The sequence below is a fragment of the Trachinotus anak genome, unplaced genomic scaffold (genome assembly GCF_046630095.1).
Source record: "Trachinotus anak isolate AG129_WGS33_773 ecotype Australia unplaced genomic scaffold, CSIRO_AGI_Tana_v1 ptg000011l, whole genome shotgun sequence".
Classification (NCBI taxonomy): Eukaryota; Metazoa; Chordata; class Actinopteri; order Carangiformes; family Carangidae; genus Trachinotus; species Trachinotus anak.
In genome coordinates this window covers 20,559,573-20,584,610 of record NW_027273862.1, presented here as the reverse complement: position 1 = coordinate 20,584,610, position 25,038 = coordinate 20,559,573, and the positions used below count along the sequence as shown (strand labels likewise).

Here is a 25,038-nt window from a genome sequence, read left to right as displayed (position 1 = left end):
AAAGGCATGAAACAGAGGCAAACGAACCCATTTTTTTCCCTTCTCTTGCATCGCTTGCAGACATATCATTAACTGAAGCTGCTGGATGCTGTGTGCTCTCGGTTCACTCGCTCTCAATGCTGTGCGTTATGAGATGCTGCGGTGTTTTGACTGAGCTCAATCGAAGGTTTTTGACAGCTGCAGGACCCCGGAGCAAACAAACAAAGGATTGGAAATGGATCAGGATTTATACAGCCAATATAAGTGCTGAAAAAAAAATGAAATACCAATTGGTATGAAATTTTTCTTTTTAACTTGCTTACACCAGTCTAGTTGACACTTAATTTCTCTTTGTCTTACTAGATGACAATGTCTTGTATTTTTAGCGGATGTGTTGTCTCTTTATCTCTGTACACTTTGACTGGCAAAGCTAAAATAAGCCAGATGACCAGGTTGGCCTTCATGTCCTGCCCCTGGTATCAGTTTTCCCCCCAAGTGCTTGCATTTTATTTATTTCCAATTTTGTTAATTACATTTTATTTTTGGTGTTGCGCTGCATTAATTGTTTTTTATAATGGAGGCACTGTGAAGCCCTTTGAGCCTTGCATGTTTGTGCAGCCCTCAGCTGTGATTATGGACTATCCAAATAAACCCCTTACTTTGTATGGGTGTGTGGGTGCATACCAGTGAGTGAGTGACATAGGAAGTCGATCTGAAGCTGTTGCTCAGTGGTAATCCTGCTTTATACTCTCTCTGCATCCTGCATTTGCTGTATTTGTGCATTATTTGGCTGCAAAGAAAGAATTCCAGAACTGAGCCTGTAGTCTCAATACATTTAAAGTTTACTTTTACATCTGAAAACCTGTGTCCCTTTGATAACAGCCACGTGTCTTGCTGTTGTCTATTTAAAGGTCATATCTATATAATATATCTAAAATCTACTGTGACAACCCTCTGCAGACAGGGTTCTCCAGAGGCTGTCTTTGCAGGAGCCTGGTGGACGGAGTTGGGCTCTTTACTAGACTACTAAAGGTGTGGTCATTTCAGGAAGCGGGGTGCACATTCAGTATCTGCTTCCTGTCACATATTGATTGGAACTGAATTGAATTTTATTGAATTCTGACCTGCAAGATCCCGAGGCACCACAGTGTCCAGCTAATTTAAGAGAGGTCTTGGATTGACTCTTGCCAGGCCAATACTGATCTGATAACACCATTAAATCAGTTGCACCCAGCTGTTCTTCCTCTCTACCTTGCCTTCCAGGATTTGTTTGGGTTGTTTCAGTGTTGGTTTGGTTTGTTTGGTATCTTTTCCTGCACCATGCAAGTTGATTAGTTTCTTGTTTCTTTTGTGTAGTCTTGCATTTTTGTTGTTATTTGAGGTGGGCTGTAACACTATGTACAGGCTTGCGCACTGTAGATGCTTCATCCTGTCTTCTGAAAGTCAGTCAATCATTTTGTATACTGAATGAATGGAGAAAGAGAGAGAGAGTGATGAATATATGATTATTCCAGTGCAGTCTGGCTCTATAGTTTACATAATAAAGTTATCTATATATCTACACATACTGCTATTTTGCCAGACTCAGATCACCAAAACACACCAAATATAGGTTCCAGGACAAATATATGCACAAACTCCATCCATTTTCTTCTGACTGCAAATAAAATCACTAAGAGTCCAGCACTTCCAAATGTGAGCTGGTGTTTTTTGTTCATTTGTTTGTTTGTTTTAACCAAACATGCCTTCTGTAATATAATATTCTCAATCAACATGTGTCACTGCAAGTTATTAAGCCTTAGATTGCTATGTTTGTTTAAACATTAGCATCAATAGCATCCTTAGTAATTTAAATGTTAATGCTCTTATTTCTTACATACAGTACTTTCAGTCCAGTTATAATTATGAAAATTTGAAAAAAATAAAATAAATAAAAAGTGTGACACCATTTCAAGGTGATTTTGCAGCACAGTGAGTCAAGATGCCGTCACTAAGATGCTGTCTCTACTTATAGTAGAACACAGCTGCATACGACACAGCAATTAACACAACGCATGGGATTTTGCCCTTAACTGGAGCAGTAACCTCTCTATAATCCTCTTCAGCACAGATTGGCTGCTAGGTAATATCTGCTTCAGTACATGGCAGATATGTCTGATATACAGTATTGTGATTGGGGATAATAAGCTTCAATCGTCTGTTTGTTTAATACATAAATTTACACATTTCTAACAACAGTGTACTTCAACCTCTGGGGAATAAATATATTTTTATGGTGTGATTTCTTGAAATCATCTTTTATCCTGGATAAGTCTGTAAAGACCTGACATTTCAAGCAGAAAATAATAGGAATTTACATTGGAGGTCTGAAGGAAAAGCTTTTTCCCATCAGATGTGAAAATTTCACATACAGTATCTGTCATATTGCTTGTGTTTCTATTGCACTCAGTGTCTTGCATTGCTATTCTTTCCGTTTTAACTTTTTAATCAAAATACTTCAACATTAAACCCATTTCTATTTGTTCAGAGCCAAAAAAAAACAACACAATATATCAGGATGGACTTGTGTGGTGCCATCGACCACAAGTATTGAATGAGTGTACAACAGAGTTATATGTGCTTAAAATATTTCCTTTGTTCAGTACGTATACCTTTGCTATTTATTCATTTGAGAAAAACCTGAAGCGCAAGCCCCCTCAATCGTAAAACCATGAAATTTGCATCTCATCACTTTGAGCTTTGTAGCAGGGTGAGAACAAACGCAGTGCAAACAAATATCATTATGCAGCTAAGCACACATTCAGTGCAGCCCCTATTGTGATCTCAAGTCAGACTCCATGCCTGCTCAATGTTATCCCCTTACTGTTACTTCTCCTGACATACTTCGATTTTGAAAATCCATACAAGCAAGTGCAAACAAAGAAAAAATGTGCAGCAAAAAGATCTTACATCCTGCTCACATGACACTACAAAAAGAAGAAAAAAATACACATACACAGCTAAAAATGTAGCCACACAAATTTATTTCCGGGTGATTCAGCAGAACATTTGAGCGTGTGAGGACTCTGCAACATACCAACAAGCAAAATGCTGTCAATTCATCTTTTTTGGATTTGTTCCCTCCCTCCCAGCAGGTTAACCGTCCCCAGACAATGAGCCTCAGCTCTGCTTTAGGGTCTACAGAGTAGGGACACCAGACAGACAGACAGGCCTTGTATTCAGGCAGAGCCGATAGGCCTGGCAAGTGTGTCCTGTTCGGCATTTAAAACACCTCCGCTCTCTCCTATGTTGTGGGAGAAGTGACGGACCTGACAGGCTCAGTCTCTTGGGAGCCACTGGGCCTCTTTCCAATCTCCCTGGGTCAGTGCGGGGGTGAGACGCCAGTGAGAAGCTCCTGGCTAGAAACACTAATTATCATGGCTGCCTTGCATTTAGTAGTACTGTGTTCAGCACTAGGTAGCGTGCACCTCCCGGTCACGCTGTCAGATACCTCACAGGACTGGCTCTAATTGTGGAGATTGTAAAGCTATGGGTGTTTAGGTTCAGGCTGCCAAAAGCAACTCTCTGCATCACTGACTTATGTAAATAAATGGGTAAACAAACAAGTGTTCACTGCCCCTCCCCCAATTTACGACTGCTGTTGATATTGTTTGCATGGGTTGTCATTAATGGTCCTCTTTTTAATTTGTGTGGAATATTTTGGTTGGCGAATCAGGGAACGGTTGTGTCACAGATCGTGTACACACACTCTCCAACACACACAGTAATGCCTCTGCCCAAACTCATGATAATTTAATAAATGCCTGAAGGCAGAGTTTGAGGCAGTGGACAAATATAAATATTAATTAACACACCAGGGACCCAAGTAATGTGTGAAAACTTCTCTGCCTATTGGCTGCTGCCATATTAAAGGAAACTCTGGTCAGATTTTTAATGTGGTTTGGAATATGCATTAGAACTTCAAACATTAACTTCTAAAGTTAACATCCTCTCACTGATATTGAGGGCTTAAGTTGGAAATTAACGTAACTTGCTGCAAGTGCACCAAACCGATCATTTGATGGTTTTCTTTGCGTTTTCTGACATGCCACATATGGTTTGAGTCCCTGGCAACTTTATTACAAAAAGTACTTACCCAGCCCGACTCAATTTTATTATCTGAATAGGGTTAGTTGTCAGTCTCAAATGTCTAATTAAAGCATCTGATCGATGCAAACTGAATCATGTGGTTGTTCAGAAAGCATCAACTGAAATGTTAAGGACATTATGTTAACTAATCACCAGCTCTGCCATTCTTTCCTCTGCCACACAAGACACAGCTCTTCTTACTGCGGATGCTCAATGTTGGGACAGTGAGCATCAATAATATGCCTGTGTGACAGGTTCGAGGACCCTTTGCAGCTCTGCACTCCCACACTGTCTCAACTCATAGTGAAACCTAGAGAGTGGGCAGTGTATGACAGGTAGTGGTGAAAGAGGTGGGCTGAATCTTGACATTGCCCACTTCCTTCTACCTTGACAGCAGCCTATACTAGCTTGCTAAACAACTGCTGCCCCCTCAGTGAGTAGGTGTAGATGTAGCCTGGTTATGATCATATTCAGCATTTACATTGAAAAACCTGGTTATTCATATCATGGTCATAAATGTATCCAGGTGTGAAGTGGTTCAGAAACCTGGAGGAGGTGTTTACATGCCAGAGTATCCTGGTGTCTGTACTCTTCAGGTTTGTGAAAGTGGTATAAGCCATTTACAAGTGCAAAACATGACCAGGATACTCCAAAAACCTGATCATAGCCAGGATACTAGTGCATGTCAACATACTCACTGTTATTGCTTACAAAGGTGTCAGAGTTAGTCTTTATCCTGCATGTTGCTCAGTATGAAGTATTAAATTTAGCATTTTCCAGTAAATATTGAGACACAGGCCTCCAGTGATGTGGAAATTTAAGACAGAAAAACCCAAAGTAGGATTTTATGTATAACCTTTAGACGTTAAGTGGACACAGTCTAGTTGACATTACACAGTAATTATCAACTTTATATTTCAAAGAACTTGAATGTCTTGCTGTCTCTCCCCCTCTCTTTGCCATGCACACACACACACACACACACACACACACACCCACACCCACACACACACACACACACACACACTAATGCAGAGATGCAGCAAAAACATACTGTAAGCCCCAACTCAACTACTCGGAGGGATCAAGTTTGGATCCCATATTACAACACGATGTAGGGTTGTCAGAGGAAGGCTAAGACGTTCATTACAGGAATTTCTCCAGTGATTGAACCAGCAGTGAACAGGTGTAGCAGTGTACATGTTCAGCTTAGCTCTTCCATATGAGAATTAGAAAGTCAGACATACACAAGAAGCTCTCTGATCTCTGGTAAGGAGAGGGCTGAAGTGCCAGGTAGAGGGAAGACAGATGGGTATGAGTTTTTCTGCCAGCTGTCTATATTGCCTCTCTTCGTACTATCACAGTTTGGCACAGAGTGAGAAGAGGGTTCATGTTTTTTTTAAGGAATGTCTCATACAATGAAAGTTATGGCCACAGACTGGCACAGAGCACTGGCGGTGTAAATTGTCTGGTCAGCAGCTCAACTCCTACAAATCTTCTGTGTAGTGGTGACTGAATGATGGGTCTGTGATTACAAATAATTTTCATCATTGTCAAAATATTATGGAGGAGGATAAATTTGAGCGAGGGAAGGCCACAGTTGTATGAGGAAGTTGTCATTGAGTAAAGGACAAAATAACTGACAAGCAAGTGGCTTGAAATCTGAAAAAAAAAAAAATAATAATTGAGTCATAATTGATTCAATCTCATTTTATGAGTTTGACCTGCACATGACAGTTAAGCATGAAATATAATCTAATGATTAATCTATGTTATAAATCTGCAATGACAATATATGCCTATGTGTCAAAAATTAAGTTCAGTCTAATTTTAAATTGGCTTTATTAGCTAGCTTATTTGCTACAGTATACATTACTGTTGCATTGCCCCCTTTACAAACAATCTGTGTTGTCTCTGTTTAATAACCTGACAAACAAACAAATGAACAATCAAACAGATAAATATGTTCTTTCTGCCTTCTTTGTGCAATCAGTTTTCATGGGTAATAGATAGAAACAGGTGGCACTGTTTATGTATTGTTTATCCAGTTTCTGTTTTTTGAAAGGAAATACAACTTATAATTATTATAATTATTATTATTATTATTAGTTTTCACATACTGCATAGATGATGAACAAGGAATAATATTCAATTATAAATAAACAGATTTGTTGAGACAGCGCCCCTCATTAAGCTAAAACAAACCTTTCAAAAAAAGTTTCAAAAACAAATCTTACTTCACACTTTTCAACAAGATGTTGTGCTTTGAAATGAGCAAACGTGTATAGACTGCGTAATACTTTTACATTAAAAATAAATCCAAAATTCATTACACCACTGTTTTTTAGCATTTCTGAGTGAAATGCTGAGTTTTTCAAAGTAAAAAGTTTGAATTCAGCCCCTTAAAGATTGCCCTCTGTAACTCATGGTGTAACTCTATTAAACACTTTATCTGGGTAATACTGTCTACCATGCAAAATTGCAGCTTGTAATAGGGGATAGATTAAATGGAATCACGCTCACCTAGTGGCAAATTCCACCCCAGTAAGCAACAAATGGCTTGCCAAGCTCTGGGTGACATTTCTAGGGATTAGCTCATGATGTTAAGGGTTGAGGCAGGACCCAGTAGGAGGGACAGTAGCTGAGTATCATAACACCCTCCACCCTTTGCGCACACACACACACACATACACACACATACTGTATTTTTTTAATATAGCAGCCATATAGTACTTGCTTCATACTAAGTAATAAAAACAGACAACACTAATAAAGCATACGTATAATCTATGAATCCAATAAGTAAACACAACAGCACTGCACCGGAATATTTAAAGCCTTTTTTTTTTTTTTTTGGTAAAAAGCAGGTTTTATGATAGAGCAGCCTCTTCACATGCCATTGTACACACGTGTACTTTATAGGGAGCACAACATGGTTTACAGTCAGCGAGGCTGTAAAGCCCCTACCAGATGTAAAAAATGAACAGACGTGAATGTCAAAACCTTGCTTTTTCAGATGAGCATGCAACCTAAAATTGCTTCGAGAGGATTTCTACTGTATATGCTGACTTTATTTTTAGTCACTAACCGATTGCTGTGTGTATGCATGTGTGTGTCCCTGTAAATGCTGGCTTTTTTGATCTCTGTTCTGTCATGGCACTAAATGCAAATATTTTTTTAGCATTTGTTTTAATCAAGATCTGACTTGATTGGAATCTAACTCATCTTCTTTCTGATTTGATATTTTGCCTCAAGTCCAGCAGTGTGAAGTGAGAGAGAAAGAAAAATGGAGTTAGGAAGTTAGGATACAGCACAAAATCAAGTGGAAAAAAAAAGCCAACTGCTGCTCTCGGAGACATGGTCTGAGGGGTGATGCATGGAGTAGTGAGAGATTATATGAAGCAGAAAGGAGGGCAGGTAAGTGAGAAAGAGTGGCGAGAGGTGACAGGAGAAAATGAAGGGAAGCAGTGGATGTGTGGAGGGAACAGAGAAGATGACCCATAGGGAGGACGTTGGAGCTTATCTACAGAATTCTTCCACTTGGAACGTTGGTGTAACAGCGGCTGAGCCAGAATACTGTCAGTCAGCTGTCGGGCCACTGGAATTGAGTGATGATGAATGACATTTAAATGTATAGCTTGTTAAAGGACAGGTTCCATTTCTATACCTCTAATGTGTGAGAGCTCCACATAGCCATCTGTGTCTCTGTTATTAAAGGTTATCTAGATACTGTGACAGAAAACCTTGGCCATGGCAGATAGTTAGTTCTTTGAAATTAATTACCTAAGTGTTGTTATTCTCCTTCATTCCAGTTTAACCCCTGAGAGTATTTGCATTATGTGTGTGGCGCCTCCATTCAATTACAGAGCACCCTTTTGCGATCCTCTAAGTGCAATGCATTACAAGTGATACATAAATGTCAACAAGGCCACTTAAAGGATAACTGCATTTTCTTGGCTTTATGAAATTCCTTTCCTGTGTTGTTACCCCCAAATATCAACTGCATGTCTAAATTATGCCTATTTGCATATACATATGACAAAATTCTGTTGTTTCTTTTATCATATATAATGTGATTTTTTAAAGACACATTCTGCAGTCAAGGGCACAAATAGAAATTTCACATAATAATATGTGATTAGAGTTTGGTACAGTGAAGCCAACCACACACAGAGAAAATCTACAAGCTTGACCTTCGACTTTGCGTATGTCAAAGCTCTCTCTTCACGACAGGATTTACCCTCAGCGCAGCTAAAGAGAAGCAATTAATCCATGATCCTCAACAGGCCACGATATTCTTAAATCAGACCTTCTCTCGCACCAGTAACAACCACCATCAAACTGTCAGCCTGTGGATAGCTCTTTCCTTCTTTTTCCACTATGCTACTTGTCCTCTCAGAGAACCTATGAGTGTCTGCCACCTTTTCTCATCTCAAACTTACTTTATTTTGTCTATGACCTTTTCCCTTCTATCACTTGCAGGATCAGTATGCATTCTACTCGCGGAGTGATTACTTCTCACCCTGTCAGCTCACCTTGACTTCACCTGTCATCCCTCCATCTATTTTCAATGTGATATTTTCTTTCTCACCTCCTATTAGTTGTGCCCATCTGAAGTCTCTGTTGAGTACCCATCTTTCTGCCTTCCTCTCTGTCACAGACACATGCATGTGAACAAGCATGCACGCACGCATGCACACACACACACACAGACAGACACACACAAACACAAACACACACACAGACACACACACTCTCTTTCTCTGAAGGATCACACACCTTCATTATTACTTTAGAGCTATAATCCCCAAGATTTTCATGAAATCAAACCATTTTGGATGGTATTTATGGGCTGCATTTCTTTCTGCAATAGCCACTGTATGTATTTACATTCAGTAATTATGTGTCTATAGTAGTTTTTATTGGCAGAGGCAGATTCTACCTCTTCATGCTGAATTCAGATTAGCTAAGCATGAGAGATTCACAGGAAAAGAATGCATTCATGTGTGCAGTGCATTTTTATCTTATTGATGTTCGACTCGCAAAAGACAGGGTGGCTTTTATTGTGAAGCAGCCTCAGGAAATACAAAGTATTTGTCACTGAGGTTTGTGCTGATAGCAATCAAAATTTGTCCACAAAACACTAATTATCAGTTTTGGTATTGATTTATCCATGGATCAGTTTTAATTTCTGCATGGGGTTAGTGGAAGAAGGACCAGTGCCACCATAGTGGAGCTGCTAGATGAGGATTGCAGACAACAGGCTGCACATGTCCAACTCCACGGTCAAAGTTGGTTATAATCAACAATATGAGTGTGTTTGAGTGGTGTCTGGAGTATTATCCTGGTAAGCACAGTTATGAAATCTTAAAGATTACAACTCTAATGTGATGCAACATCTACACCTTGGTGCAATGCAATGAAATTAATGTAGCATTTTTGTTGCTTTTTGACTTTAATAAAAAGTATTATTATTATTATTATTTCTAAATGTTTACTGGTGTAATTACCAACAGTTAGAATATCACACCCATTTTTCTGAGGTTGGAAAACAAAAATGCAAAGGCAGCACCATCCACTAAACAACAACAGTAAACATGTTGTCCTCTACAATTGGTGAAGTCCCTGTCAGCCTGTCACTACCAAATATGTCAACTTTGTTGACCCTTAATTGTTGATCCCCCTTCAGCTATTCAGTGTCATTTTAAATACTTGAATGCAGCAGTGATATGTATCATCCCACCAAGCTGTGTCAAAATCAGATCAACAGTCTCTGAGATATTGTGTATGACACATAGATGAGCAAACAGATAATTTAGTGCCTCTTGTGTTTTTTCTTGTGTTAGCATGTCTTTAGCTCATAGTGTGGAATTGTATTAGGAAGGCTAGAGTCCATTTATTGAGTCTTAATATATTGTATGTCACTGTGCGCATGTTTACAGTAAGCTGTATCTGACAATTTTTAAAATGTTACAGACTTCACATGCTTAATGACAATTCTACAACAATTTCATCGTTATATATTTTTTTCTGATTGAGTTTTAAATTAGGTTTAATTTCAATCAAAATAGGTTTCAATATTTTGCCTGGATATAAAGTATTGCTAATGAGAAATCTGTCATAATATCTGTCTTGAAACACTAAAAAATTGTCTGCAAAGATGTTTATGAAGTACTATGTGGGCCAATTAAGAATTTCATATAAAACCATAATATAAATTAACGACAATAGACTAATAGTCTCTAATTAACAGTATATTAAAAACTGCAAAAATAATTCTACTGCATACAATAACACCTCTGTTTGATTCACATGTTAACCCTCAGTCTCATGTGGAACCAGGAAGGACCGATTTTTTCTATTTAACTGAGACCTTCCAAACATCTGCTGGAATTCTCAGTGTCACACTCTGAGTTCTAAATTGGTAAATTTCTGCAATTAACCAGGAGGCATCAGCTTGATTCCTGGTGGATTTTTGCAGGAGCTAAACACCATATGCTTCACTGAGAAATCCACTGTACACAAACACACACACACACGCTATCTCCACTTCCACTGGTACACACATGCGCATTAAGATTCCATCCCGTTTTGAGACGAGGTCTGAAAGGATTCATCACGGTGACAGCACCACTTCAACACATTTTTCAGTTTGTCAGAAGTCTCTTTCTTAGCGCTTGTTCCTCGCTTCTCCTTGGTTTCCTCTGGTGTATTGCTCTGAGGCCCGCTCAAAGCACACAGCAGGGGATTAGTCCCTATCACAGCGCTCACTACCCCCAGATCAGTTCACTAGGGTTAAGGTGCAGCTTTCTCTGAAGATACCGTTTTCTTTGTGAGAACTCTCACAGTGACATGTTAAAGGAGCCCAGTCAGAGTGGAACTTAAACGCTATGATAACCTATTTAAGTTGCGGCCTCAGTATAAATACTACCCCTCTTGCACAGTCTTTGTCTCTCTCTTTTAGTGTCATGGCTGGCACGTTTGTATTATTGCTTGACATTGCAACAGAGAATGACAATATTTGTCATTTGCCAAAACACCGTGGGAGATGTTGAAATTAATAGCTAACAGTAATAAGAGGGTTGAAGAAAGAGAGATAAATTAGAGAAAGAGGAGAATGAAAATATGCAACGAATTCTATGCATTTTTCATAAGGAATGTTTCAACATTTTGGGAAAGATGCTTATTTGCTTATTTACTAATCTCATGTCTCTGTGTTTGGTAGAGAGCTAGAGTCAAGACAAGGTTAGCCAAGCTTGACATCGAGTGGAAGCATGGAGAGACAGCTGGCCTGGCTCAAAAATACATTTGCTGACACCTCTGAAGCTTTCTAATTAGCACATTGTAGCTCGTTTGTTTAATCCATATTCAGGCAGAACTTTAAAACAATTTGTGGTTTTAGGGGGAGTCAGTGTAGTAAAATGTACACAACAATGCCAAGAATGTTGTTGCCTATATATGTCTTTTCCTCTTTTGTCCCTTACTGCTGCTCAACCTGATGGTAGATTTTGTGACCTATGCATAAAGCTTAAATCATACTTTCCATGCCTCTGCCTGTGCCCACTTATATGTTTGAATTTTGCTCATATGAGCAAATGTCAAATGTCTGGATATTCAAGACTGAGAATGAAGGTTTGGCAAGGATTCTTTTTTAAATTCCTCAAGACTGAAAAATGAAACCGCAGATGTGCCGTCCCTCTTCCTCCTGCTCAGTCAGGTTCTTCTCACTCCCATCAGCAACATTGTCATCTGTTAAAAATTTGTCTTGCCCATCCTGCATAAAAAAACATTTTCCCATACAGGCAGTGGGCTGTATGACAGACAATAAAATGTTATAGATTATGCATAGTTATGTTGTTTCCCATGGCAGATGTTGGATATTAGGTGATAGGTATTAAAATCAGATATTAGACTGATAGTAGAAGTAAAAGAATAATTGTTCACACATTAGATAGTATTAAAAATGCTCATTTTGTTTGGTATCATATTTGGAGGTGTACGTATTTTACAGGAAGATATTGTATTTTTTGTATTACACAAAATAATATCATTCTTTATTCTAAATTGAAACATTCTGGCTATTTTTCCCCAATACTAGACAAACAATTTCCTTCATCATTGTAGATCTTCTTGCACACGTCAGTAAAAATTATAATGCTGTCAAATAATCTATTCCCTAGTTTAGAACCTATTTTCATAAAGGTCATAGGCATAGGCCTTTTAGTTTCCATTGTTGTGATGTCACCTAGCACCAATGAGTCTTAAATAATTTTTATTAGGTGCATATATGATGAAAGAATAAACTTCCATGCTTCTTATAATGAATATAAAAGTGATTCTATACCTATAAGTCTTCTCATCTCTGTAAGACTGCAATTTCTCAAACTGTAGTATTCCTTTAATACTCAAAACTGCATCCATAATTGCCTAAATTGAATGCATCATCAAAAGATTTTTGACATTTTCATCAAATTTTCATCATACCAGGACTATTGTAACTCCCAGTGCGCTTGTCTTATACATCATAAAATATAAAAGTTAAAGTTTATCCAGCCAGTATTTCTGACAGGAACTAAGACAAGTTACCACATTGCCCCAAACTAAAAACATCACTTCACTGGCTCCAAGTGTTACTTATAAGGCTTTGAACATCTTTTGAGTGCTAAACAGCCTGAGATTCTTTCATTCTTTAAGGATTAATAACGAAATGAAAGGTTATCAAGGTCTCTCCATCACAGTGGAGAAATACTTACTGTATTTATATTCTCTCATCACTTTATCATGGCAGTATCATAGCAAATCTTGGCTTGTTCCCTAACTAATTTGGAATTGTACTGTTTGATCGCCTTTTATCAACTGCTTTATCTGTACTGCTGTACTATAATAGTTCAACTATATAGAACAATTCTATATGATTGAACAACTAAAAATGAGAAATGCTGTATAAAGAACATTTATAACAACACAACAAGGATAGTTAATATTGAGCATTTCACTCTTTTCACTTTCATTTCAAACTTATAATTGTGAACTAAATGTACGATTATATGACACATGATATCAGTGCTTAGATTAGAGATAAGGTTATCTGCATTTCAGTATATATAAATAGATAATGTGAAATGAATGATTCAAAGAAAATAAGAAACTTAAAAGCTGTGCTTGCTCAAATTGATGATGACATGCCCTTTGCAGATCTGCAACCATTTTCCACCAGGGAATGTGCCAGAAAGAGCTCGGCAGGTATAGAACACTGTGGCTGAAAAGCCTGGCTTTAACCGAATGGACAGAGAATTTAGAAAAAAAATCTCAGACTAATATTCTTCAACTTTTCTGTATCTGGAGTTGTTTTTTTATTGTTGAATTTACAAACAAGTTTTCAGCTATAGGTCTCAGACATGTGTTTGTTGGTATCATATATTCTTTCTGGTTGGACCACAGCAGCAGGGCCAGTGATACAACTGTGAATGTCTGTGAGTGACTGACTGAGTGAGTGATCATAGTTGAGTGATCACATTTCCACTACTGAGTTGGAGTTTCCCCATTGGCCGCTCTTTCAAAATGAATTGGCACAAACTGTTTCTGTTACAGGGCCAACTGAGGGCTTAGGGCTATGCCTCTTGAAATGGGCCGTCACCTGACTTCCCTGTGGTTCCTTTTGGTTAAAAATGGAGTCAAAGCACTCCTTTTTCATGCCTTTTGTCAGTTGTCAGAGTTGACTTTTTCAATATTTAACCAAGACAACAAGCTTTCCCTAGCCTTGGCCAAGTGCTTTAACCTCTCAAAATAGCCATAAAAACATTAATAATGTTTTAGAATGTTAAAATTATTTGTACCATTTCTGTTGCCCTGACCTCTCACATGTTGTAATTAAACCAAAAAGTCTTATTTTTAAGATATACAGTAGTACATGAAAACATCCAGTTCATTTGTTTTTGTTTTTTTGTTTTGTTTAGTTTTTTAAAATCCCGTAACACAAAGTAGGTGGGATATAACTGTAAGTTGCTGTAATTAGCCACTTTACATATAGCCACTTTACATATAGCACAAACTATTCCATTCCCATATCCATATTCCAGCAGTCCTCAGATTCTTCTCTTTCCTATTGTGACTAATCATCAGCATAGAAGATGCTCTTCATCAGCCCACCCGTCTGCTCACCCTAGCTGTTGGCAGTGACTGCCACGATAATGACAGAGGCTACTCTGAGACGATGTTTACTAGCTGACAGCAGCACCCTGCTCTCTCTGTATGCTCCAGCAAGCATTTCCATTTAGCTCACTTCTGAAGCTGCTGCCTAATTTCTCTTTGGAGACAGAAATCCTCTAAACCCCATTGTATCCTGGGGCAACATATTTACTGAGGGCTGGCTTTCCAGTACCTGAGAGAGATTAACACTTCTCCCTGATTTATGAATCCATGCCACCCACCCACAGGCTTGGTCAGGGGGCCTAGCTGCTCTACCCTGCTTCTTCCTCTTCACACAATAGGATTTAGGTATCAGACAGAACACACAAACACAAACACACACCTCCTCACATACAGCAGAACTGGGTTTAAGGGGAGTTTAAACTGCGAATATGCATAGACCATCCCTCTAAATTTCCCTTAAGAAACGAGAAGACAGAACTGGCAAGGGTAAAACTGCCACTGCCTGTCTCCCAGTACTATTGGCAGGTGACTAACGTAAAACTAAACTTTATGACAGGAGATAGCTCCTGGACAGAATCAGAGCTGACAATGTATGGTTTAGGAAACTCCATATTGATTTAGAACTTTGAAATACAGTTAAAGGATATGCAAACAGGTACTCGTGGTTTGTCACTGCAGCATGGGGCTCTAGTCAAAAGATCTGTAACATCCATCTACTGTTTTGGCATCCCACCATCTCACTGGCATCACAGCCTGTCTGTGACTGAGGTGGTCGGATGGCTGCCAGACTGAGTGACAGCCTGGTATTTGTTTATCCTGAATAGTCAATTGCTGGGCATCTGTACTACAGAAACAACAAAGCTGCTGGCACAGGGTTTCAGTGGACGTGTCTGTTACTCATATTCAACTGAAAGAATGCTTTTAAATTGTCCTAATTCTGCAATAAAGAATTCCTAAAAGACATCGTGTCATGTATTCCTGTGGATAAATATCCAACTATAAAATCAGACAGTTAAAGAGTTGGCAATATCTTTGGAACATATGTTTTATGGTTGCAATCAAAACACATGCATGGTAGCCTAAGGATATTTAAAGAGGTGTGTGTGTGGGTCTCAGCATCAACACAACCTGTGGCACTGTCCAGAACAAAGGGTTTACATGGTCACGTGCATCTTCATACATTTTTCTTGTGACATTTTTTTTCCTATTCCATTACCCTTTTCATAATTTAATGACAGTGAATTAAACACTGTCTATTAATAAGAGGACTATTGTCTCACAGTTGCCTATTGTGCTCCCTGGACAGATATACATAAATAGAAGTACATGTGAAATGTAGATGCTTAATTGACAGCCCGCCCCACAGTTAGTTGTTTAACAATGGCAGGTGTCACTGGTTTTAGTTGGTGTATTCCATCACATTCTCTTATCATCTGCAATTAGTGTAACTCAAGCATGATATCGTTTCACTGAGTTTGAGATACACAGTATTCACACTTTTTGCATGCATCGTTGTAAGATAGTACTGATTACAGAGAGCTATACTGTCATAGATATTTAGAGAGTATGGATTTTTTTAGACAATGCCATGCCACTTGCCACGTGTTAACTTCACAGGCTTGATCTTGGTCATATGCCTTTTGTTTGTCCATGTCTGCTTAAACGATTTGTGCTAGAGTAAATACTCAATTTCAATGTATAGATATACAGATGTCAGTATGAGGCAGCATACATTCAGTATTTTTTAATTTGCTGATGTTTAGTCTCTCACCAACAAGGTTAAGGGCTTTACACAGTCATATCTCCTATCTGCCTCTTAACTACTTCCCAGTGGTAGATGAGTATTTACAGAAGCCTGTTTGCTTTAGGCATCAAGATTCCTGCTCTAAACTTTTTGCACAAGGATCACATCATGGCCACAACCTCATGCCTGGATTAGTGCAACACGCTCTTGGCTGTGACACTAAAGCGCTTTCTTCCACTCCTGCAGCTCATCCAGAGTGCTGCAGTCGGCTTCTTGTCCAACCAAAGTCAAAAGTGTCCTAAGTCACTGCCTACATTCAAGCAAATGGTCATATACTATATGGAAGCTTGTACTGAATTCAGAATTCGATTGACTGTGCCCAAGAGTAAATGTACAAACTTCCAGCACATAATCCAAACCCACTCACCAGCCCATGCTCTGAACTCTTTATTCTCCATTCTCTAATGGCAAAGAGGCCATAACTCCAACTATTTTCAACTCTCTCCTCATTTCTCAGTATTAGAATATTTGTCCACCAGCAGTCTATTACTGTTAAATTTACATCCATATTTTGCCACATTTCTTTACCAAATAATGCCAATATGCCGAATACATTTCTAAATACACGAAAGCAGCTCACTGTGCAAATGACTACCTTAAGTGGTGTATTTATAACTGGAACATACTGAGCAGACGGTCAAACAGCAGATAAGTGGGGTGAAAAGTTTCTATGGGCTTTTGAATACCTTTTTTCCCACCATGAAAGCTTGTTACCACTGGAGTCCATTGAAATTTACATCAATTCAAGCTGACCACTGACAGCCACCTTTCAGACTTACAAAGGGATGAGTACTGATGATGAAAAAAAGCCCTCGGTGGAGCATCACTAATAAAGGTGCCTTGTGGAGTTTTCTTGTAAATTTTCAGAAAACAATATTTACATGTAGTGTTCCTTACCTACTCACCAACACATTGTGTGTATCCTTGAGGTCTAGCAAATGTGTTGGATGCATTGCCTTCCTCGTAAAACATAAAAAGAAATTCCTTTTTAAAAGTACTTTAAATTCAGAATTGTTTACATCCATGTTTACTACCTGGCAATCTTCTTCCCGGCATTTGTTGGCTACATTAGCAGAACAGTGTGAAACCATTGGCAGGAAATTTTATCATGTCTCTCATGTGCAGGTGTGCATATGCATCCCTGCGCACATACATGAGATAAACAAAATAAGAACCCACTCATAGAAAGACAGTGTCATAGTGCTATTACATGTAAAGACTCCACAGGGTACCTTTAAATAAAAGATCTGCATCATCCACCACCACTGATAATGAGAAAAAAGCCAAAACACATCAATGGCCGGTTGAATCCTAACAAGTTTCTGTTCTCAGTTCATGAGAAAGGATTACATCATGTTCCCTGCAGTGTAAACTTAAGACAGGTCAAGACACATATGAATCTGGAATATATAAATATTAAAATATATATTAATATATAATATATAAATTGCAATAATGCAATGATCCCACTGTGAGTGTTACAGCTCTTAAAATGTAGTTGCCTTCCTTTGCCCATTCATGGTTTCTTTGTGTTATCATGCTATTTTCCCAATGCCATGAATGCAAAGGTTTTGAAACCTACTTAGGTAATATTATGTACACACACACACACACACACACACACACACACACACAAAAAGTTGTGTACATCTGCCATAACTTGTTCACTGACAAATTTCCTCAGTGCTAATTAATAAAAGTACAATTCAAACTGGGGGTGTTCTGCATTCTGAGCTGGTGAAATCCACTAAGTAAATGACTGTCTTGTCACAGTCTAAAGAAAACAGCTCAGTACATATTTTCTTTTCACTGAGTGGTGAAACAGCAAAGTAACGTTGGATAGTTGCAAAGTAAATAAGTTCATGTTTTGTGTAAGTGAGCAGTAATCCAGCATTTCCCATGACAACAAGTCTGGTGGCACAAAGGTAAAACGCAGTGAGGAAGCTGCCAATCTTCTCTGCCACGGAGAGACAAAAGGGACGCCTGGGAAATAAATCACCAGAAATTTGGCATTAACAATTATAAAAACATGGCGCTGTGACCATCTTGTTTGCCTGCAGCATATTTTCACAATATTGTGATGAAATAAATAGCCAACAAGCTGATAAAATATGGAGACAGCATCATGAAAAAATTATATTGCCTAGTCCTAATTGCCAGACATGTGTTAGCAATTAACACCAATGTAATTGTCATGTTTCACAGTATATTTGCATTACTGACATTTTTGAAATTATTATGTCTAAGAGTAATTTTCAGATTGAGAAGTAATTTTCATATGAATACTTGGCCGAGTTGGGACTTGAAAAGATGTTTTGATGTTTCAGACGAAACTGTGCAGAATGGAAAAGAGCTGAATACATGCACCTCGACAAGGGAGTTATCCATCATCTCCTGTCCATCAATGATTAATGGCTAAAGTGGTTCCATTTTCATGGTAGAGAACATAACAATCTTGCATTTGAGCATTTTGTCCCTCTCCACCAAGCCCCTTAACAGCTACCCTCTTCCTAGTCACAGTGTGCTATTTCAACAAGCACCTCATCCACTCACCCCTTCTCCCCTTTGCTTCCTCCTCTGTTCCTGTCAGTTGGTTGTGTTCCTATGCATAAATAGTGCAACCAACCATTTTGGTGAACTGTGTTCCTGTTAACATCACTCATCTTCAAATAGTTTCACAGATACATTTCAACTAGTTCTTGAATACCAGCCCATGCAACAGAGAAATGGATGTAAATCATCAAGAGGAACCTTGAAATTGCAAGAAAACAATTTTTCTGAAACAAATGTATAAGCTCCTACAGTTTATTTAAAAAAATGGCAAGCTAAGTCACATATCTATATCTATAGACTCATATCACCTCTGCTTATAGTTAAACTGGCACATCTAACTTGATTAAGATTAGAAGATGTTGCCATTCATGTTCAGGTTCATGGTTTTTGAGGACACAAACTCTTGTTTTCAGTGTCAAATTCCCAATATGCTTGACTTTCTCAGCAGTGCTCCAGTAGCAGCACTGAAGAACACACAAGCAGTTTTCACTGTACATACTGCAAAACAGGTGACACAATGCCTATATTCCTAGATAACAGGCAGACGAATAAACAACACAACAATATTAATTTCCCTCTTGTATGACTAAACAATATAAGGTGTGGAGGTGCACTGTGCTGACTCTCCTCTGATTCATGTTTAATGTGATTTAATTATGAATGAGTAGGAGGATTATTTGCCCCAGTAGGTAATACACCTCGTATTATTTCCTTGCTGTAATCCCCAGCCTAGTAACATACTGTACGCAATAATTGTTGACATTGATTTCTCATCTTTCTAGAGTTTAATGTGGCAGACATTAAACGTTCTACAGTATTTGTTATTAATACACTCTGAATATGTTGTTTAACCACACCACATTGCTAGACTCAGCATATGAGGTACATCAGCCATACTACCAAATTACACTGCACTGCAGCTTTTCCATCAAGTCCTCCAGCCTAAATCACCATGCAGGTCATTTGTCCTTACCCTCTTAATACGATCCATCAGAGCTTATCTTGAAATAGCACCACAAGGCAGCAGATGTCTCTGTCGTCATGGTTACAAAAAGAAACATGCAGTTAACTTTACAGAACGTTCATGGCTTGGTTAGGTTTTGACACAAAATTGACTTTTTAGGAAAACACCAATGATTTGGTTGCTTCCTTGAGTATGGAGGATGTGCATCGTCATGGTTACAATATCTCCAGTGTGAAAGTCCTGTCCATCCATCCACCCCAACCTCCATCCGTACGACTGCCTCATACCTAACTATGCGTCTCAAAAGGCTGCTTGCACGATGACTTCTGGGGTTTTACAGAACTACAGTTTCAGTAATTCATGAAGCCAGGCGACTTTGAAATTTTACCTGATTATAAAATGTTTTATACACATTTTTGATGATGTTGTTATAAACTGCTCAGTTTAGTGAGTGAGTGTCAGTGGTACAAATAGATGTTTGCATACCTACATACCTGTAGTGACAGGGCTTCATTATTAGCATGTAAGTCAAAATATTCATGTAGGTACATTTTCAATTTTACACTTTTGCTTCTTACATACTTGTTAGGTTGGGTGAAATAAAATATGTGTCTAACATTTTAATGGAACAAAATCCAAAAAACTTGTAACACTGCGAGCCCTTTAATTTGACAGTCCTCTGCAATGCAACATACACTAATCAGCCTCAACATTAAAACCAGTTATTGGTTTTAATGATCGTGTATTTGTATGATGGGATCTGACTGGTTGTTTTTTCTTGTTACTTATATTTCTTAAATGAAGTGAGTACCAGAGGCATAAAAAGTAATGAATTAATTAAATAACTCATTAGCACTAAAAATCAGTCTGACCAACTAAGGAAAACTAGCAGACAGTAACATTATAAAATGCTTTGTGATACAGTGTGGATCAATATGATAGTGAAGAACTAAACTAACCAAAGCAGTGAATTCAGGAAAATTATGATACTTGAATATATTATGTGATGCTGTGACATCGTTTTACATGATAAAAGGTTTTAACTTGACTCAACATAGTTTTGGTCATGTTTTGTTCTGTTACCATTAAATTATTTCTCACATTGTTACTCTCTTTGGCTTCGTTAGTGTAACCCATACTTGGCAGGTCTTTCTCCTGCTCTAGGCTTTTTTACCCCTGTATGTCTTTAAATATCATTTAGAATATTTAAAACAATGGATCTTGTTATTCTCATTATGTGTTTCAAGCTCATCCGTTCATTTTTTAAGTTACTGTTCTCTCCCAGATTCAGTGACATTGTTTAATCTCCGGTCCAGACCTAGGCTGAAAACGACATTGCTCTCCGTGACGTTAAATGCTAGAAGAGACAACTAAAACCAGTTACATTAGATTAAATATGGGCTTATTTTCTATTTTTGGATACCTTGACTCTAACTACAAAAATACAAGAGAGTAATCCAGTTCAGGTGGCTGGCTACATGACAACAAGCTATGCCAGTCAGTTCAATCACAGGTTATTTCTTCCAGTTCTACCCTCTCCTCTTTTTCCCACTTGCTCAGAGACCATTTTTGGGATTACAGCTACAAACAGCACAAAACTCAAAAGATTGTTTTTGTAGACATGTTGTCATCCATTCAGTTAAATGAACATTCTCAGTTTCAAGTTCAATATATTACTTAGCTTTATTGCTTGTTTATCCACATTTCTTATACTACATCACTTAGCCTATTCATATCAGTGTCAAAAACAACAATGATCCACATTTGTATAACTTTTGAACCATAAATCCTGCCATTTTCTAACCCAAAAAATCATTTTGATAGTTCTTTTTATTGTTAAAAAAAGGGAGCTCTCCTCCCCTTCATTTATATTGTCAGTGATGGTGATAATTGCCCTATCATAGTGCATGACATGCAACAACTTGCTTGTTTAGAAGGGGAGGAGTTATATTTGGAGTATATAAAGCATAAAAAGGCTGTTCTTACAATGCAATCACTCTGCTCAAAAGCCAATTTAACAGCCCTGAGGGGAAAAGACAATGTACAGACAAAACCATATAATTAAGACAGAAAAGCAGCTGTCTTGAAAAAATTTATTTACCAAGGGACAAAGATTAACTACAGCAAGTTTTAAGAACCGAACACACAACATTAGATGTGAAGGTCTAAAATTAAAAAGCAAACAACAAGCAGGCGTACAGAGGCTTATTGACTTTTTCAAATAATACAATTTTCATACTTTCAAATTCAGTATCCACAAGCTAAGCCTATATGCTGCCATGAAAATATTGAAAATCAGAGTTAGGATGGAGAAAATTGTCGTATCACCTGTAAATAAAATGCTTTGGAAAAGGGATATGAAAATAATTAAACACGACTTTCCCTTAATAGCACCCACTGGCTTTGGATTTATGTTTTACTGTCACAATCAGTTGTGAAAGTCACTGTCCAGTGCCCTCAGCGCCTCCTCCATAGATTACTTCCACTTTTTTTTCAGATATTATATTAGTATTGAATCACTATTAGTCATTGTAAAGCAAGACAAAAGTGCTGCCACCAACACTTTTAGGAAACATCTGGTCAAAGTGACCCCGTTCTGATTTTTTCCGTCCAGAGATCAAAAATCTATAATGTACAATGTGTCATGTACACAAGGACATGGTGTACTGCACATGACCCCACGCCGTGTACCTGCCAGTGCGGCTTTCAAATGCCAGACAGTACATTTTGAGCTCATTGTGACTGGTTATTTTTAGTATATATTTCTGGTATATTTCTAAGTTGTTTTCTGTCATTTTAAATGTGGGCTCATATCCAAAAGGTGTTCCCTTATGCATGCAAGTTTTTTTGAGGGTAAACTCAGGAAGAAGATTTGGATCACTTAGAAATGTTAAAATGCATCCAAAAAATGTTGTTAGGAAAACACTCAGAACCGAGTCTCATGTAAATGTAACCCAGCTGGCACTGTGTAGCAACCTCACCTCTTCTTTTCTTGGCTATTCTATTTGACCTGTGGAACTGTACGGTCATCACACATTCTTCAAATTTAATCTCATAGTCCATTTCGATTGGCCTTTGGCTTACCATGTGTGTGTGTGTGTGTGTGTGTGTGTGTGTGTGTGTGTGTGTGTGTGTGTGTGTGTGTGTGTGTGTGTGTGTGTGTGTGTGCGTGTGCGCATGGGCGTGTGTATTTGCATATGCATGATTGTGCAAGTGATCTTTTTGTCTTACTGCTCTGTGTTTCTTGTCTACAACGTGTTTAAATCATTGATATAGCACTTTAGTCAATAATGGCTGTTTTAAATGTTTTATAAATATCTCTATCTCACTGCACTCTCTTCTTTGTTTATTCCGGGCACTCTCCTGTCATGTATTATTTCTGCTTCTTTGTAGTCCAGGGACTCTCATCAATGTGCTACCAATCTGAGACCACAACATCCAACCAAAACAAAATTGTAATATTTATTTTCAGAAATGTAACGGATTGACAGAATTGTGTTTCATCCCAAATATGCATTCGTTTGGTGAGTATGTGACTTGGTTGTTTATTTGTTTCATTACGAGTTCTTTCTGCAGAAACCATCAAGAATGACTTCACTCTATAATTGCAGAGGGACATACAGCAGTCCTAGAAGATATTCACTATGTGACTATTACTTCCATCTTTATTGTTTATTTGATTTGTCTTTTAATAGAATGACCTAATAAACATAGAAACTTCAATTCCAAGTCAATATTGTGTGTAATGCACTCAGTAAGGCACAAGCCGAAGTAAATGTAAACTAACTGTGATGAACCATAGACATGAACATGAGAGATGCCCATGAGCTGTGATACATAAAAGCACGCTGAGGCTAAATTGATCCTAATTTCTACACAGTCTCAGGATGTTTCAAAACAGTATTGCAACAACTTGAGTTTGAACTGTTTGGGCTCTATTGTCATGTTGGCGCAGGGTATAGAACATAGAACGTATGTACAGGTGAACTGATATTTTCCTGTGGCACACTGCGGTCACTGGCAGTTTGGTATTTTGGTGACTCGCCATGCGCCCCCAACGGGAGGAGAGACACAGCTGAGGTTGTGGTGGTACCAAATCCAGTGGTGCGTTGCAATCTCGATGCCAAGAATGAGTGAGACTCACACGATCAGCTGCCTTCCTGCTGAGAACATGATGACTGCTCTGTGCACCTGTGTTCCATAAAACTCTGGTCACTTAATGCGGTGAAGGCACACACAGATAAAACTCTCTCTAAAACTCACACAAACTCTTCTCAGTCAGAAAAATGCAGATTATTGAGTGATTCTTACACTTACAGTTAGTAGCCTATACTGAAGGCTTTTCCTTAACAGTGGTGACTCTCTTTACAGCCATGAAGGCAGCACATATCTGTTTCATCTACAGTCTATAATTGGAGATATTGTGCACAATTACACACAACATCTCTGCTGGTTAAATTTTATGCAACAAGCATCACACTGTGCAACCCTCCGTGCTTATGTGCACATCAAACATTTTGTTATAATTAATTATTCTACAGTTTCTACTGCACTGGAAATCAACAGGTGCTTTGGAGATGGACACCTTGTTCACAGACCTCCATGAAAAATCATAGATCAATTAAAACTTCTCTGTCTGCTAATAACTCCCTCAGGGCTGTCCTTCCCTGCCAATACTCCTCTGGTGTCAGCGGCTACATGCTTCATCACTTTTTTTAGGGAGTGCAGCCTGGAGCTCCATATTTTTAATTACAGTACAGGTAGACATGCGGCTGTGAGGAGAAACATGAGGCGATAGAGATTGTTTATAGATTTCATAGTACAGAGGATGAAAGTCATGAGTGTGATTGGCCACAAAAAAAACTGGCCCTGAGTGCATCTGGCACACCCCCAATGCCCTGAGCAGGGCGCAGTTGACTGGAATCTGGATCATGTCACAGGGTTCACAAAAAAAAAAAGTCTTTCATGTTTTTGGTCTTTTATTTTTCCTTTTAGTCTAGTTTTGCCATGATCAAAGTCACGTGTAATGAAACATGAGTAATACTCTATAATAACAGAAACAATAAATAAATAATATGAGCTAGGATAGAACTGGAAAAGCAACAGAGTGAAAAAAGGATTTCTCTTCAACTGTACATATATTGTAAACTTTGTTATCTGCACAAAATCAGCCATGAGTTGTGAATCCTTTCAGTGATTATCAGATAATCTGTCAATTTCTGTTCTGTTTCCTAATTGGTCATTTAAGGGCAGAATCACCCCCTGCCATCCATTCATTAGCTTTACTGGGTGTGTAAAATCTTTGTCTCTGTCTTCTCTTTGCAAGTTTTTGCAATTCAGTTTTTGAGTTTTGCATGGTCTCTATTTTATTGATCTGTTTTTATTTGTTATTTTGTCATTTATAGAGAATTTCCAGTAACCAGTTGAAGTCTAATACAAAAATGCTGATTTGATGAGA

General features: G+C 38.2%; 1 protein-coding gene across 4 annotated transcripts in view; it reads right to left on the bottom strand.

Moving 5' to 3' along the window:
• Positions 1–25,038, bottom strand: part of LOC139627761 (protocadherin-9) — a 185,922-nt gene that overhangs the window by 28,063 nt on the left and 132,821 nt on the right. For 2 of the 4 annotated variants that reach the window (XM_071488850.1, XM_071488852.1), the window contains exon 5: positions 18,050–23,771. The exons of the other annotated variants lie outside the window; for them this stretch is intronic. In XM_071488850.1, the coding sequence (XP_071344951.1) occupies positions 23,473–23,771 (299 nt within the window). In that variant the 3' untranslated portion in view covers positions 18,050–23,472. Of the gene's footprint in view, positions 1–18,049; positions 23,772–25,038 lie in introns of those variants that run through there. 4 annotated transcript variants of the gene reach the window in all.